We start from the raw sequence: 16091 nt of genomic DNA, 5'->3' as shown, positions 1-16091 counted from the left end.
CATCCCGCCACGGGGGAGTGAGCGAGCGGTGCTGGGGGCTGAGTTGCCAGCCGGGGTTAAACCATGACACTAACCTAGTTCACTTAGGCTCACGCTTGGTTATCAAGGATATTCACAATTTTTTTATACATTGCCACTTAAGACCGCTTAAAGGAAGCCTGCTAAGCGAGTTCTCCGGATCACCTAGAGCAAGCCCGCTCCTCCCGCAGCGCTGGCGGGACCCCGAGGCCGCTCGCAGCGCTCCCGGAGCGAGCCCCGGCGCCACCGCCTGGCCGTGCCCGCCCCGCCGGGACCGGGGCCGGGGCCGCCCGCAAGGCTGGTCCCGGCGGCGCTGCCCGGGCAGGCGGTGGGTGAGTGACTCCGTCGGAGCAGCCCGAGGGATCCGAAAGGGTGCTAGGGCACAACTGGTACAGAAATCTCTGAGTGGAGGTGGAGTGAGGATGAGGGTAGGAAGTAGATGCTGCAAATACGCATGAGGTAGGTGTGTTTCTGTTTTTAATCTTCCCCCCATCTTTCTTGCATCCCTGTAGTTACGTAAGGGCAATGAGAGCGGCATTAGGGAAAGAAACAGAAGCTGGTAACAAACCCCACAGCTGGTGTCTGCTCGACAGGATTTAGTTACTGGGGTTTGTCAGTCTATCGGTGTTAACTGGACTCTCATCCAACCGGTGGCCTCTGCCACCTGTTGTCCTGCATTGCTGGGGTACAACCTGGATGGAAAGCAACAGCACCTCATGGGTGTTCCTGTAATACAAGTTTTGATCCATCATAGAACCACAGAACGGTTTGGGTTGGAAGGGACCTTAAAGACCACCCAGTCCCACCCCCTGCCACAGGCAGGGACACTGGCCACCAGCCCAGGCTGCCCCCAGCCCCGTCCAGCCTGGCCTCGGGCACTGCCAGGGATGGGGCACCCACAGCTGCTCTGGGCAGCCCGTGCCAGCGCCTCGCCGCCCTCACGGGGAAGGATTTCTTCCCGCTATCTAAATCTCCCCTCTTTCAGCTTAAAGCCATTTCCTCTTGTCCTGTTGCTTACACGCTCTTGTAAAAAGTCCCTCCCCAGCCTTCCTGTAGGCCCCTTTAGGTAGTGGAAGTTGGAAATGCAATAATGACCTTTTTCCAGAGTTGTACTGAGAACAAGAATTTTCCTCTTCTGTTGCTGCATTGTTGCAAGATTGCTTTAAACAGCACTGGCACAGGCCTTTGAGCTCAGCAATGTCTTTCTACCAGCTCTCTCACATGAATAATTCTGATGTTTTCTGGTTTGACACTAAACCAGTTTTTTGTTGTTTTTTTTTTTTTGTTTTTTTTTTTTAACTTGTTGATATAGCTGCTTGTTTTAAAAAAAATTCCTCACCTTCTGTATTCTTGGGGGGGGGGGGGGGGCAGAAAGGATTTTTTGCAGCAAGTCTCATCCTCCCCTACATGTGGATTAGGTTCTTGTTCAGATTCTATGTTCACATCTCACTTTCCAGCAAATCATTTTGGGCACTCTCTGCTAGCGCAGCTGTGCTCTCAGGACTCCTCAAGTTCAGCCCTCCCCAGCATCCCATCCCTGCAGCTCAGGGAATCCAGGCTGAGTTCTGTGAAGTTTCCCAGCTTGTTGACGGAGCAAAGCTGATCTCTTTCAAGCCTGGTTCTCATTAGGCTTTGACAATCCCACGTCACGCTTCTGGTATTGAAAAATACTCAGTGTGTTATCTCCATAGTCTCTGAATTCCCCCCAGCAACAAAAAAACCCCAAAACAGTTTCTCTGTAAAGTGGAGAATATGAAGTGTTTTGAGGGCTGGGGGGGGGGGGGGGGTGGGCACAATAAATTTTGCCTGAAATAGCCAGGAAGAGAATCCGAGAATCCAAGGTGGTGGAACAGACGCAGCACCGTGTCTGGGAGGCTGCTCCCTAACGTTCTGTGTGTTAAAACCCCCTTCCCCCTGCTGCTGCATTGCTGTTCAGCTAGCTGTGCCCGCAGCCCAGGGATGCTGCAAGTATGTAGGTCACAGCTCTTCTGGATCTGATAAGCATTAAATCAAGCTTGCACTGATCTTGGTTGCTCCAGTCTTTTCAGGTATTTGCTTTAGTGTTAAGCTTGTCCCTTCCTCTGGGTTCTCAGTGGTAAAAGGTCCTTAATTGTGATTTACCTATGGCTCATACGTGGTGTGATTATCTTTATGGCTCAGGGTGGCAATGCTAAGGTTTATGATTATTTGCATTGTGACGATTACCTACGTGCCTAACAACTGAAACTGGGCCACCCATTTTTTGAAAAATCTTTTTGCCTTGCTGCTTTAGTGAAGGATGGGTCTTTTGTGTTATTAATACTGACTTACTTGCAGCACTTTGGCTATCAATGCTGCAGCAGCTGCTTTTTCATGACAGATAACAGAAAGCATCTGGACTGGCTGGGGAGGTTCATTGTACGATATATAGGGCACAGTGGGAGGTGGCCATCCTGTGATTAGAGCCTATCTGTGACAGCCGTCTGCCACTTTTTTTGGGTGTGGGATGTTTTTGTTGTTTTAACTTTCCCAGAGTTCTAATTCAACAGCTAAATTCAAAGTCCACTGTGGACTGAATTTTCTCCTTCAGAAAGTTATCTCAAGTATAACGCTCATCAACAGTATCGCTTCGAATTAACTTCACATGCAGACCATAATTAAGCATGGAACTTAGCTTTCTGCCTGTTCCTAGATTTTATTAGATCTCTCTGGTGTAGACAGCAAATCCCATCCCCCCTTTGTGGAGCCTGATTCGCAGTCCGAGAGCTTGTGCTTGCTGAACATGAGCCAAATCAGAAACCTTGGTCTTTGGCAACATCAGGAAGGGGATTTAGGATTTGCAGATATGTTTTCCACAGACCCTGTTCTGTTGTAGTCTGATCCTCTAAGCTAAGGAGTTTTAATAGAGATTAAAAAAAGAACATTATAGGAAAATAAAGGCAGTGGTGTTTTTTTTTTTTAGTGCAGTGAACGTGGTTCTCATCATTGGACTAAGAGATGGAGTGACTTAGGAAGAGGTAAATGTGATGATGGCACAATCAAAAGGTCACATTTGGCATAGTTTGGAGGCTTCACATATCTATATGTGATACATATGAATTAAAAATATGATAACTAGGTCCTCATAAATGGTGAACAAACAGCTTATCTGGTTACTAATACTAGGATCTTTGAGGAACCTCTGCTAGCATCAGTCTGTTGTATAAGCATTACCTGACATCTTTGGGTGCTCCCTCAGCTGTTACAAAGAGTTTGGCTGAAGTGCATGTTACAGAAGCCCACAGTAATTCGGGCTAGAAGGGACCACCAAGGTCCTCTGGACCACATTCTCAATTTAGATCCATCTTCAAAGTCAGATTGGGTTGCTCAGAGTCATCTTCAAGCATGCTGTAACTAACGAGTTGCTCGGCATCCTACAGCCCAAGAAACAAGATTCCCCCATCAGGCAGTTGTCTCTGACAGTTCTTTGGAATGTTTAGTGAAACCTATTTAAGTAATAGTATGTGATGTAAAGTAGCCTCACTGTCACCTGAGCTCTAAGAGTTTCTTCCTGGCTGAGAATCTGCATTTGAGTTTTCCATCTCTCCAGGGAGTCAGCCCTAACCAACAGACTATTTAATATTAAATACTTCTAGTGTGTGTGGTGTCGCTAGTTATGTCATTCAGATAGAAAATTAAGGAAAAAAAAAGAAAGAAGACTTGATACTTCTGTGGCGAGGCTCCTGTCCTGGGCTGTGGACTCTGAAATGAGGAAAGCAAGCTTTTTAACTGAGAATTTCTGAATCTCAGGAAAATCCTTTACATTAGAAGGTATTTTCTAGTGGGTCTGACTGTCATTTGTTCAGTAAGGTGTGGGGCACAGCCTGGGACACCCTGAGACCACAAGGAAGGGGAAAACTGTGACTTATGCCACTATACTGTTGTTCTGCAGTGGAATGCTGCTGCTGGTACCAGTCTGCTTACAGACAGCCTGGCTATGTACGCACCGAAATGCTGTGAACACATTCTTCAGTTCTGTAGACATCTGTAATGAAGATTTCAAGTAAAGCAAATTGTCATCATCATCAGTTGTCACTGCATAAATATTTTAACTACTTAAAAGCCACTTTGCCATGGACAGCTGATGCAAAACTGGGCTCAGCAGCAGAGCACGGGGCAAATTCTGTGCGACAGCACCACGGACACCTCATGGTTACTTTGGTGCACTCATACCCTGCTCTGCCTTCCTCACTTGAGCAAAAACCTTCAGATCCCTCCTTTCCTGAAAATCTAATCCTGAAAACCTAATGCCTGTCACTATTGACCCCATGCTCTTGACCTTTCAGGAGATGTTAGGTGGGGTGCTTGTGCTAACGCAGCACTGCTTTGGCTGCATCCCGGTGGTTCCTGGCTGCTAGTCCGTCCTCGGGCCTGGTCCCTGCGCACTGGTGTCTGGAGATGCTCCCATGGGCTCTGGCCACGGGCAGAGTTGTACAGACTAAAATTCCTGGTGGGACCCGGGGCAGATGTTCAGTGGTTGCTTGTTAGACCTAAATCTATTTCCAGCAGCGTGAACTGTCCTGAGCCGTTGCTGAGGCCAGCAACCAGTTGTTGTAACAATCTGAAATTACCCAGTTTTTCAGCGCAGCCTTTTGGTTAAACTGCTTTCTGCGGCCGCTGCAGATGGCGCTTCGCTAGTTCCTGCAGGGGGCTGCCAGGGGCAGGAGCTGCCTGGCCCAGCTCCCTGCTTCAGCGGCCCTCGCGGGGGGCTTGGGCTGTCCCCCCGTGCAGCCCCGCTAGGAGGGAGACCCCCAGCGCGCGCTCTCGGTGACAGGTCCCCGCGACTCCGAACAGCCGTGTTTCGGTGCACAGGATGGCCGCCGTGCCCGCGGGCCGCTCGCTCCCCCAGGAGGGCACCCGGCCGGCCTCCAGCTGCCACGAGCCGCGCCGGCGGGCACCCCTCGCCATCACGGGTGCTCTCCACGGGGACAACGCGCTATCCCCCCACCGGGCGGGGGGCCCGGCCCGGCCTCCCCCCGCAGCACCGGGCCGGTGGCCGGGGCGGCCCCTCAGGCCCGGGGGAGGCCGGGGGGGGAGGGAGGAGACGCCGCAGCCGTTGGCCCGTGCGAGGCGCCCCCGCCCCTTGCGCGGCCCCGGGGCCGCCCGCGCCGCTGCCTGAAAGACCCGCCGCGCGCCGCCCCGTCCCGCCGCTGCCGCCCCGCTGCCCCCGCTCCCCGCACCCGGCAGAGGACGGCGCGGCCAGTTTCTTTACCGTCAGCTGTTCTGGGCGCCGTTTAGGGAGGCGGGTGGGGTGTTTCGGTCAGGCGTTCGCTGCCGGCAGCCCGGCGGTTGCGAGGCGGTGAGCGGCGGGTCCTTGCCGCCTCCCCCGCGCCCCTTTCCTCCCGCCATATAAAGCCGCCGCCGCAGTTGGGCCCTGAGCGCTGCCGCCGCCGCCAGGTCCAGTCAGCGCGGAGCCGGACGCCACCGCCGCCGCCTCACGGTGAGGCCTGCGGGGCTCAGGGGGCTGCACGGGGCCGGCGGCGGCGGCGGCGGCGGTGGTGGTAGGGTCCGGGTGGCGGGGCCGGCTGGCTGGCTGCGGCGGGCGGGCCCGGCCTGGCGAGGGCGGCGGGGCTGCCAGGTGCTGGTGCGGGCGGGCGGGCCGCGGCGGGGGGGTGGGGTGCACCGGGGGCTGAGCCCGTCCTGGACGCCGCGGGGCTGAAGCGAGCACGGGGCGGGGGGGCGGTGCGTGACCGGTAAATCGGGCGGCGGTGCTCCCCCACCCCGGGCCGCGCCGCACCTGCGGAGCCCGGCCGTGCCCGAGGCGGCCGGCGGGCTGTCCCTGCCGCCCCGGCGGAGTGAGGCGGGCTGGGGCCGCGGCGCTGAGCTGAGCCAGTAAGCGCGGCCCTACAGCCGGTGGCACCGGGAAGCGGAGGGGAAGGAGCGAGCATCCATCCGGCATAGCTCTGGGAGGCAGAGTTGCCCAGTAGCGCCGTGTTAGATGGCTGAGCTCTGTGTTTCAGGCTTATACATGCAAATTACCGTTGTAATTCAGGTTTGGCTTTTGACGAGCTCCCAACCTGTTTTGCTGTTGTTGAATAAAGCTTTTAGGACTGGTCTGCTTAGTCACCCGGCTGTGTTGCTGTCCAAGGCCAGTCTATTTCCAGAGCTGTACTGCAGTTTGCTAAAAATGACTTTTTTTTTTTTTTCTTCTTCTTCCTCCAGGAGATTGAGCTCTGTGATATAAAAATAATGAAATATGGCTGAAATCCTTATCCCTTGTCAATGATGAGGCAGTAGATTAGCTTCTTTCGACCTGATTCTGACCCATAACAATGACCTAAAGGTCTTGCAAGAAATGGGTTTGGGTGATACAGGGGTCTTAATGCAAATATTCTTCAGGGGCTGGCCTTGCAGCATCCCTGCCTTGCTGGCTCCGTGCTGCTGCATTATGTAATCCTAGACACAAGCACGGGAAGGCTGGCATGTGAAGCTGGGTTTGTTCTTGAGTGCTCTCAGACAATCACTGCAAGAACAGATGCATTAAATCTGAAATTTATGCCTAGATAAGTGGTTGGGTTTTTCTTTTAGAGCATCATTCAAACTACCAACTCAGAACTATGTTTTAACATGGATTTTATTTGTGCGTGTGTATATTTGTATCTTTGGAACAGTCGTGACTGAGCCCCTCCAGAACACCTATCTTAATTAGAAGTAGTGCTGTCATATCGTTTCGTTACTGGGTAAATATTAACTAGCTACTTGCTCTGCCAAATGGAAATTAAAGCAATGAGAGCTTCAGACTGGTGTGAGCCGCTTAATAATGTGCTTTGGCTGGCCTCCACTGGACTGGGTTTGTTGCAGTAATGTCAGGCTCAGCCATACTGATGAGCTACTGGAGGCGTTCAAAAAGGGGTAGTGTAAGTTTGCTGAAAGTAGTCCAGCTAATTCAATTTTGGTAGTTCAAGTACTGCTGTAAGGAACTAGCATGCATACTTCTTAGGTTTGGTGGGGTGGGGGAAGAACACTTGAAAATTAACTTAAATTGATTTGATATTCTCTGTTCCTGGAGCTCCTCTTTACAGTGCCTTCTGGGTTGTATTTATATATACATGCTTTAGAGGTCCTCAAGGAGATAACTTGAGGGGAAGAAAAAAACCCACCCAAAACCTCTTGCAGTGGTCTGCTGCTCACAAACATTTGGAGTGGTAAAGGAACTCTCAACACATCCTGCCAGTTTGTTGAGAACGGATTAATAAAGTTTATGTGGCCAGGCAGTTAGGATTATCATGTCTTTCAAGTCAGTTGGTTCAGGTGCAGCGATACCCAAACAGACTTCATGTGTAGTTTCAGGCAGAAGTTGTAACCTACTGGCTGCTGCATCAAGTGCATTACTTCTGGGTTGGAGTTGTAAAATATTTGCAAAGATGTGTTCTTGTAAAATTTGATTATTTTTCAGTTAGTAACTTCTTTGCAGTCTGCTGCTTCTATTTATTCTTGGTCTTGTTACAGTTTGTTTGAAAAACTTTGTTAAAATGCAGAGTCATCTTAGCCATTCTTAATGCTAACAAAGTGCTCATCTAGCTTGCTACTTGTAAGAGTCGTATTGAGTGCTGAAAGACTCTCTTGTAGTGATATATTGCTTTTTAATCTCTTCAGAAAAAAAATGTTTTTCTGAAGGAAAGCTGTTGATCCTGAGGAACCTGTCTGTCTGACTCTGGGGCAAGGGAGGCTGGACCTGACTCTGTCTAGAGGGGTTCCTTCCAACCTCAGTTTTGTTATTCTCTTCCAGAGGCTTTCACTTAAATGAAGTCAGATCTCAAAAGTAGTTTGAGTAGTCAAAATGAATAGCAACTGTTTGGATTTGAAGAGAAGTAAGTTTTTTTTGGAACTGTTGTTGACAGTTAATTCAAAGGAAAGGTAGCTCTAGTGTTGCACGGAAAAAAAGTAGTGCTGTTGGCTAATGTTGTATATTTTATGCTTTAAAATTAAGAAAATTCTCTTAAATTAGTGTTAGGCTTCTACCAATCCTGTTTCTTAAGCATGAGGATTAATGAATTTAGGCCTGTTGATTCAAGCAGTGAATAATCTGAGTATGCTTTAAGTGGCACTGGGCTATCTGCTGTTGGTAAGAAGCAGTATAAATTAATGTACATCTTCAAGTCAGCAAAACCTGTAACATCTGCTGAATATTGCGTGGAAATAACTGTCCTTCTCTCGTAGATGCCTTCAATTAAACTACAGAGTTCAGATGGAGAAATCTTTGAAGTTGATGTTGAAATTGCAAAACAGTCTGTAACTATAAAGACTATGCTGGAAGGTAAGAGTGTGAAGCCTTGAGGCCCACTAGCTCGTGTGGAGATAGCAATGTATTCAAGGAAGCCTCTTGAACAGTAGCTGTGACCAAAGGAGACAAACCAGTACTGTGCTGAAAATGGGTTCTCAGTCCTGTGAAGCAGCTCGCTGTCCTATGTCAGAGCAGCTGAAACAATTGCTGTTGTGGCTGGAACTATGTTTTGGGTGGATGTGCTCTTGCAAAAAGCTTGAAGTTCAGTCCTCTTGTTAAGAGCACTCACAGGGAAGTTAATAAAATAGAAGCACCCTGCTGCCTTGCTTACAGCCTACCTCAATTTTGTAAAAGCTAAGCAAACAGAACATCTCATAATACTAAAAACTAAGGTTATTTAATTCTACAAACCAGCCTTATGATGTAAGTATCTTTTAAATGGGGTGGGAGATTGTAAACCAGTGCAATGAAGAAAGAGCTAAAGTGAAACCTATATTGTGGATGCAGTTGAATTATTTGGGATAAATGCTTAGTTCTGATCTCCTGCTGACATAAATTTGAAACAAAAGAACTCGTGGCGGGGGAGGGGAAATCTGCCAGATGGCTAGGATACAGTGCAAACTGTGTCTAATCCCTCTAGCGCAAATCCTCATTGTTTACTGGTGGTTTTTTCCAGTTTTTGGGTGTATTCATGAATTAACTTAGAAAACAGTCTTTCTGTAGATGTAGTTAAAATTACGTTCTTGGGTATAAACGTGTCTGGTTGTGACACCTTATTTCACCCTTATTTTTACTGGGTTTACATATACTCCCAAGCATTGAACACTTTCATTCTGTTAGTAAGGTGCTGTTGAACATGACTAGCAACACGAGGAGGAAACATAGCAGTTGGTTGGATTACGTTAGGAAACGCAATTCTTCTCAGTTTTCTCATGCAGAAGCTGTGTCACTGCCGGTGTTTAGTGACACTTGGGTGTTGATGAAAGGGAAGTTACACGTGGTAAGTGTTGTAAGCTAGGCAACGTAAACTAGCCTCTCACTAATCTGGGTGAGACCTGATACTCTAGTACAGATGAAATGCATTTGCAGTACAGCCGGTTAAGCATCAGTTAATAAACAATGTTTCGTGTGTTGCCTGCTACAGTTGAAAAGGGAGGAGCTGAAAGGTGGGGTTGTTGAGCATCATGGGACCACCAATGAAGTATTAATTTTCTGATAACGGATGAAATTGCTGTTTTGGAGGTGGTGGGGGCAAGCTGAGCAGAGTTGACTGAACTTGAGATATTGCTTGAATTATTTCCCCGTACCAACAATTTTGGACTGGTTGCTTGTTACTCTAGTATCTGTCACCATGTTCAAAGTATGCATTTGAAGTTTCCATTAATTGATGTACGCAGTACCCCTTAATGTCAGTATTTTAGTTCCTGAATCTATGAAGTTAGTTTTTCCAAACAAAAGGTAGTACTAATTAATATCCCATTAATAACAGTAGTTGACTTGCCTAAATACAGAAGTACATGCTATTTTAATTGTGCACAGATTTGATCAGTGATGCCTGTGTGACAGTCATCTGTTCTTAAAAATGAATTTCCTTGGTGATGTAGAATTGGCTTATCTGTGCATATAATGAGTGAAGGTCTGCATAGTTACTAGATTACATAACTAATTACAAGATGTTAATCTTTGACAGCTAGGGTGTCATCCAACTGTTCGCATTTGTGTAATAAAAAAGCATATTCTCTGATCAAAGATGGCTAATGTAGTATTTGTTCTGCATATCAAGTACAGATTTTGTTTTTCTCATTTTTTACTTTGATTCCTTAATCATATCAAGGGGTCAAAGTGACAAAGTTTATCCAAATCTGTCTTGAGCATGCTGGCAGTCTTTGAAAGCAAGGAGTATTGGAAGCGTGCTTTATAAATGCTTTTTTGAGTGAAGGATTTATACCGCTGTCTTAGCATGTGAACTTCAGCCGATGAGAACCGGTATGAGTGCTTCGGAGGCCAGATAACTGGCATCTCTGCGCTACAGTGAAGTATTTACTGCTCCTGTAGAAGACAAAACATTGTCTCTACTTACCACAGTAGATCTGAATTCTTATTAAATAAGAAATGGAATGGGAGATCTCAGTTGGAACATTTTGGTTGAACTTGCACTTTGAACTGTTGAAAGTGGTAAAAATCCATACATGTGTGTCTGATTCCTCCAACGTCTCCTCTTCCCAGGACACTGAACTAGCAGGTTCTGCTCTGACAAGTAACTGACCGCTTAACTGGTGGTTTGTTGATGCTCTCATTTGATGAGGTAGCCTGATTAGCCACTTAGCCTAAACTTGGTATAACCTTGTATGTGTAATGCAGCTGTGGCTCCACAAAGCCTCATCAAAGCTTTCTAAAAGGTACTGGCTTCACCAGTTAGAGATACTTTGCTACCAATCTGTTCAGCCTCACTGTTAAAATAGTGGAGAATTGGTGAAGCAGCCCAGTTCAGAAAAAGAACAAGTGGCTTTGCCTGCCGATTGCTTAGTCATCTTTCCATTTTTAGATTTGGGAATGGATGATGAAGGTGATGATGACCCAGTCCCTCTTCCAAATGTTAATGCAGCTATCTTAAAAAAGGTAAGATGCTGAAAACAGTAGTGTTATGTGGCAGTAATGAAATGTGAAATTCATGTTGGAGTTGGGTATTATGAACTGTTGTATTAAAAATATTCTTCCTGTGCTAGCTACAAGCTTAACCAATTTGGGGTGCATGAACCTAGGCATCTAGAGTTTCTGAGAACTGGGATGAGGCTGGTAGGCAGATAATGGCAGAAGACCTACAGAGGTGACCTTCTGGAACAGCAGCTGGAGGCCAGACAGGCTTCCTAAGGTGTTGAAGTGGTGCACACTAGTATTCTGTGGTATTAAAGCACTGATTTTTTTATTGGATTCTGTGAACTGAGGTGCCTGTTCATGAGATCCAAATGTTCAGAGTAAGGATTAAGGGATTGGCGGTGGTGAGAATACTGGCAGTAGCCTGCCTGTGTGGTAGTCACTGTGTGCACTCGATGGTATTAAATTGGGTAATAGACCATGATTACTGTTGGGTCAAGGGAGAAAAGCAAAAAAATACGTTGCTGTCTTCTAAGATGCTTTTTACTCTGAAGTAGAAAGTGTTATGCCAAAATAAGCACTGGACTGTTTTGGGGTAATTAAATGCTGGTTAGGAATTATTTCCTAGTGAAAGTGCACATAAATAACTTGTGAAGTCTCTTGGGTTGGCAGAATGGGATGGGATTTTACTTGTATCGTGTGATGAAATTGCATGTTCCCAAGCTAGTGTTTGGTTGTGTGTGTGTGTTTTTTTTTTTTTAAAAGGCAAACTTTTGCCAGGTGAACTTTGCACTAGGGTGAGCATGTTCTGCTGATAGCTGTTACCAACCACTCTATGCTCTTCCCCTGTGTAGTGTTCTGTTTAATAAAAATTGTGTCTCTGCAAACAGATTAGACACTGCAAAATGAGGTTTAGGTTTTCTTTGTGCAGTCCTGTGTGTGCTAGCTCAGGGTTGAATAACTTTAGAACACCTGCAGCTGGCTTTTAAGATCATGAGTAATTAACTAGCTACTGTCTCAGATGGGATTCTTGAAGGCTGTTGTACTCCAGGACTGGGGATCGGTTGTTCTAAAATTATGATGTTGGGTATTGGAGCATGTTCCTACATGATTCTAATATGAATCTAGAGGAAAAAGGTGCATTTCTTCTGAAATGAAGGTAAGTTATAGTTGGGGCCCAACGGGAGAATCATTTGGATAAAACTCTTAATATCAAAACTATAATTAGGTGATTCAGTGGTGCACCCATCACAAGGATGATCCACCTCCTCCTGAGGATGATGAGAACAAAGAAAAAAGAACAGATGACATCCCTGTGTGGGATCAAGAGTTTCTGAAAGTAGACCAAGGAACGCTTTTTGAACTTATCCTGGTAAGTTCGTTCATGAAGCGTAAAGGCTGTGCCTGTGGAGTGTGCTCTGCGAGTGCACTTCACAAATAAAATCTTTATGCTTCTTGAATAACTTCTTCATTGGGAGGGGGATGTGGGGAGGGCAAGTAGTTCTGGCTAATACTGGCTCAGATTGTTGAGGAGGTTGGAATGCTTGCTAACCTAATGCTAGGCATTAATCTAGACCTGCTCATTTATCAATTAATATGCTTTTCTGAATATGGGGCTTGTTAATAGATGATGTTACTGGAGATCCGCATACAACTTAAAATCTAGCTTTGACTTCTTAAATCTGTCCCTTGTATGGTACTGTGAGGCAGCATTAGTTGTCTTGGCTAGTACTAGCTGGAATAGTACTTCAACACTGAAGATCTTGGATGATTGTAGGCTTCTGAAGCTCTTTGTAAAAGGGGGAGCAGGGCGGTTGTATCTTTCGTGGTACAAGTAACTTTCCCTTCTGTTTGGCAAGCAAGTTTTAGGCATTGTTACTTCAGAGTTAGCTAGAAGCTTCTTAAAGTGGAGATGATCTGTTTGCAGTTACAATATTCTACAACTTCAGTGTAACCGTAACTCTGGTAGTACATCTGCAGGGGCAGAACATCAGTATGGAGGCTTTAAATTTGAAAACTCTTCTACAGGCTGCAAATTACTTGGACATCAAAGGTTTGCTTGATGTCACATGCAAGACAGTTGCAAACATGATCAAGGGGAAGACTCCAGAAGAAATTCGCAAGACATTCAATATTAAGAATGACTTCACTGAGGAGGAGGAAGCACAGGTACTTGATCTAGGTTTAATTATAATTTAGCTGGGTTTTTTTGTGCTGAATTTGTGTGGCACTTCATGATTTAATGTGTGGTGCAACTGACATGTTAACAATAAAGGTGAACTAACACACCACCCCCTGGTAATTGGGTTGCTACTAGTGGAAGACCTCTTGGTGCCTACAGTGCTTACAGTCCATTACCTGAAAAGGTCAAAACAAAGCATAGTGATTTCCTGGCTCAGAGGTGTGTCTGGTAAGGAAGCATGTAGGATTGTTTTTGGGAGCCGTAGTTAGCTGTGCTGGAGATGTATTGTTGCATGTGGTTATAAAGGTAAGATGTTTGGATTCTCATCGTTAACTAATGAACTCATTGATCTTAAAACTTGAACAGCAAACCAACTGCAAAATAGCAGAGTTGAGAAAGATCGGAGTAAGATGCCGTGTTTAAATATGAAAGTAGTGAATCGTACACATTGGTTTGCCTTCAGTGCTGTGCCATGAAACAAGCGATTTAGTCTTAAGCTAGTCAGTTTCCTTTCCTTGGTGGGAAAAATTCTGTTTTGATCAAATCTAGGCATGAGAAATACATTTCTTGGCTTATATTGATAAACAGGTCAGTTTCTGGAAGACTGACTTTCTAATTGCAAACCCTACATGAAAAATTAAAGCTGCTTCCAGGTTTATGCCTTCCTGCAGTAAGTAATCCTGAATGCTTATGGCAATTTACAGTTAACTCTTAGAAGTTCACTGCAACATATTAATAGTTAATTTTTTTTTCAGGTACGTAAAGAGAACCAGTGGTGTGAAGAGAAGTGAAGTACTGTGCCTGACACTCGAACACTGTAAGGATTGTTCCAAATACTAGTTGCACTGCTCTGTTCATAATTGTTAATATTAGACAAATGCAGCAGCAAATGAAGTTGTGTTAGCAGGATATTGTTCCCTTTGCATGTGTAGTGTTTTTTGAGTACAAATTTAAATCTTCTGAGTTTTTATTAGTGTAATTAGATGTCTTTTTACTTTACTCTGCAATGAATAAAACTGAACTAAGTGTGGATTCTGTATGGAAAGTAGCACTTCAGCTGTTCAAGTCCAGTTACAGTGCTAAGGATTGACTCCATTGTAAATAAAAACACCTATGACTTCTCCCTCAAGAAGAACAAAACACTTGTAATTACAGGGTATTGATATCTTCAGAAAGAAAAACAAACTAGAATGTGTCTTGGGGCTTGGGGAGCTAGGTAAAGTAAAGTTACTGGATTTTTTCCAAAAACATTGTGGGGAAAATTAGTGTTACTTAAAGCTATATAACTTTCAAGATGGTTCTTGTCCTGCATTTAAAAAAAAAAAAAAAAAAAGGAAAAAATATTTGACCACTTTCTTGTCCTGTTAGTCTCGCCTTATAGGCAAGTGAAAATGTGATCTAGCACTAAGCAAGCTCCTGACAGTTAAATTTTAATACTTCAACCATGTCTTGAAGACCTGCCTCTAGCTGGTAGCAAGTGAAAAGTGTGTTGCTTTATGCACAGGATGGATGTGTTTTTATACATGCTACTGTGGAAAGTGGAATCCAGATTTGACCAAAAATGACTGACATTACCAAAGTTAATATTATTGACCTGTGCATGTCATTAGTGGCTGGTTTTTAGGCAATTTTAAACAACCCTTGTGATGTAGCTCTTTAAAACATGGTTTCATGTGTCCACAGGAAATCTTACGCCTCTGTATGCGATACTTCAGCTTGTAGAGACTTAACTATTGCATACAAAGCTAATGCAATATCAAGCTTAACTTCTTTGGACAAAGCCACTTGCAACTAGTTAAACAGTAACTGGTTTTCTGATTTTTTTTTTTACCTTTTTTTTTTTTTACAGTTCCCTTATAGGGAGTAGGGGATGGTTGTGTGTTAGATCTTTGAGGTGTGCTCTTAGCTTGTATTGCATTCCATTCTCTGTATAAACCTTAGAGTAGAGTGAACCTTAATAAACATTACTTATCTCACTTTAAATAACAGTGTTTCACTTCTGAATTAATAAAGGGCTTTTAAACTTTTGTTGGCAAGTGGTTCTAGTTATTTGTAACTAGACAATCTTACGGTCACTTAGTGCTGTCGTACACTCGGTACTAAGGCAGTGGTTAATTGAAATAAAACGGATGCAAAGACTTTGTTGAAGGACTTAAGCAAGCCACTAATCACAGTGGGCAACTTCTCAGGTTAGGTCGGAAGTTAAATAGCAGGCAATCCAGATGGATAAATTTTTGATGGCTTACCAGCTTTTAGGTAATCTTTGATGTAACCATCAATGAAAGCATTTATAACTCTCTCTAAAGCAGCATTCAAACCCATGCTTTGGATGCAGCTGCTGCTTACATCTGCTTATTCATGAGGTTGCTGGGCCTGCCTTTGTGCTGGTGGGCATATTATATGGGCGTATTAGATACTGTCAGTGGGCATAAAATACTCCAGTGCTAGACTTGGACATGCTGGAGCTTTTACAGCATCCTGTATTGCAAACAATACACCTCAGTTTAAAAGTGCCACTAGAGAAAATCTGATGATGATTCTTTCTGTGGTTGTACTTGTAGTTTAATATTCAGCTTCTCTTGTATTCTTATGAGAAATAAGTCCGTCTGTATGAAATTAGTGTTTGAGAACACACTAGTTCATCCTTGGAGTGCTGTGTTGCTAATACAGAAGCCTGTACTGTAATTGTGTTTAATGATAGAAGCCTATATAAATTCCTTCAGGTGCTTGTCAGCAGACTAGGATCCCTGTTTGTCAGCAGCCACTGCCTCGCATGATGCCTTGCTGTGCTGTAGGATGAGGAAGAGACAGACACCTAGTTTGCCTTCCTCATTACCTTGCTTCTACTTTGCTTGCCATACCTGCATAAAACACACACCTGTGATCCTGTGGTAAGACTTGCTAATTATTAAACAGCTTGCCTAAAACATCACCCTTGGTGGTCAAATGCTGTAATGGTGGAGCTTCTGCTGAAGGTCCAGGGTTTGCCAGGTGGCTGTTGACACTGATGCAAATGTGGAGGGAGGTACAGCATAGCAGTGTGCAGAAGAAAGG

The 16091-nt window shown here is 45.2% G+C and overlaps 1 protein-coding gene across 3 annotated transcripts; it reads left to right on the top strand.

Annotated features, from left to right (window-relative positions):
* Window positions 1-370: 370 nt before the first annotated feature.
* On the top strand, window positions 371-15969 carry SKP1 (S-phase kinase associated protein 1). 3 transcript variants are annotated; one of them, XM_040602685.1, is made up of 7 exons: window positions 5342-5476; window positions 8197-8293; window positions 10806-10879; window positions 12084-12227; window positions 12884-13024; window positions 13793-13854; window positions 15761-15969. In XM_040602685.1, the coding sequence occupies exons 2-6, from the start codon at window positions 8197-8199 to the stop codon at window positions 13826-13828; spliced, it is 492 nt and encodes a 163-aa protein (XP_040458619.1). In that variant the 5' UTR covers window positions 5342-5476; the 3' UTR covers window positions 13829-13854; window positions 15761-15969. The 3 variants fall into 3 exon arrangements, with proteins under 3 accessions (XP_040458621.1, XP_040458619.1, XP_040458618.1); XM_040602687.1 differs by lacking the exons at window positions 5342-5476; window positions 15761-15969 and adding an exon at window positions 371-477 and having other exon boundaries at window positions 13793-15064; XM_040602684.1 differs by lacking the exon at window positions 15761-15969 and having other exon boundaries at window positions 13793-15064.
* The last annotated feature ends 122 nt before the right edge of the window (window positions 15970-16091 follow it).

The sequence above is a fragment of the Falco naumanni genome, chromosome 8, assembly GCF_017639655.2.
Source record: "Falco naumanni isolate bFalNau1 chromosome 8, bFalNau1.pat, whole genome shotgun sequence".
Taxonomy (NCBI): domain Eukaryota; kingdom Metazoa; phylum Chordata; class Aves; order Falconiformes; family Falconidae; genus Falco; species Falco naumanni.
This window is presented reverse-complemented; position numbering and strand designations above follow the sequence as displayed.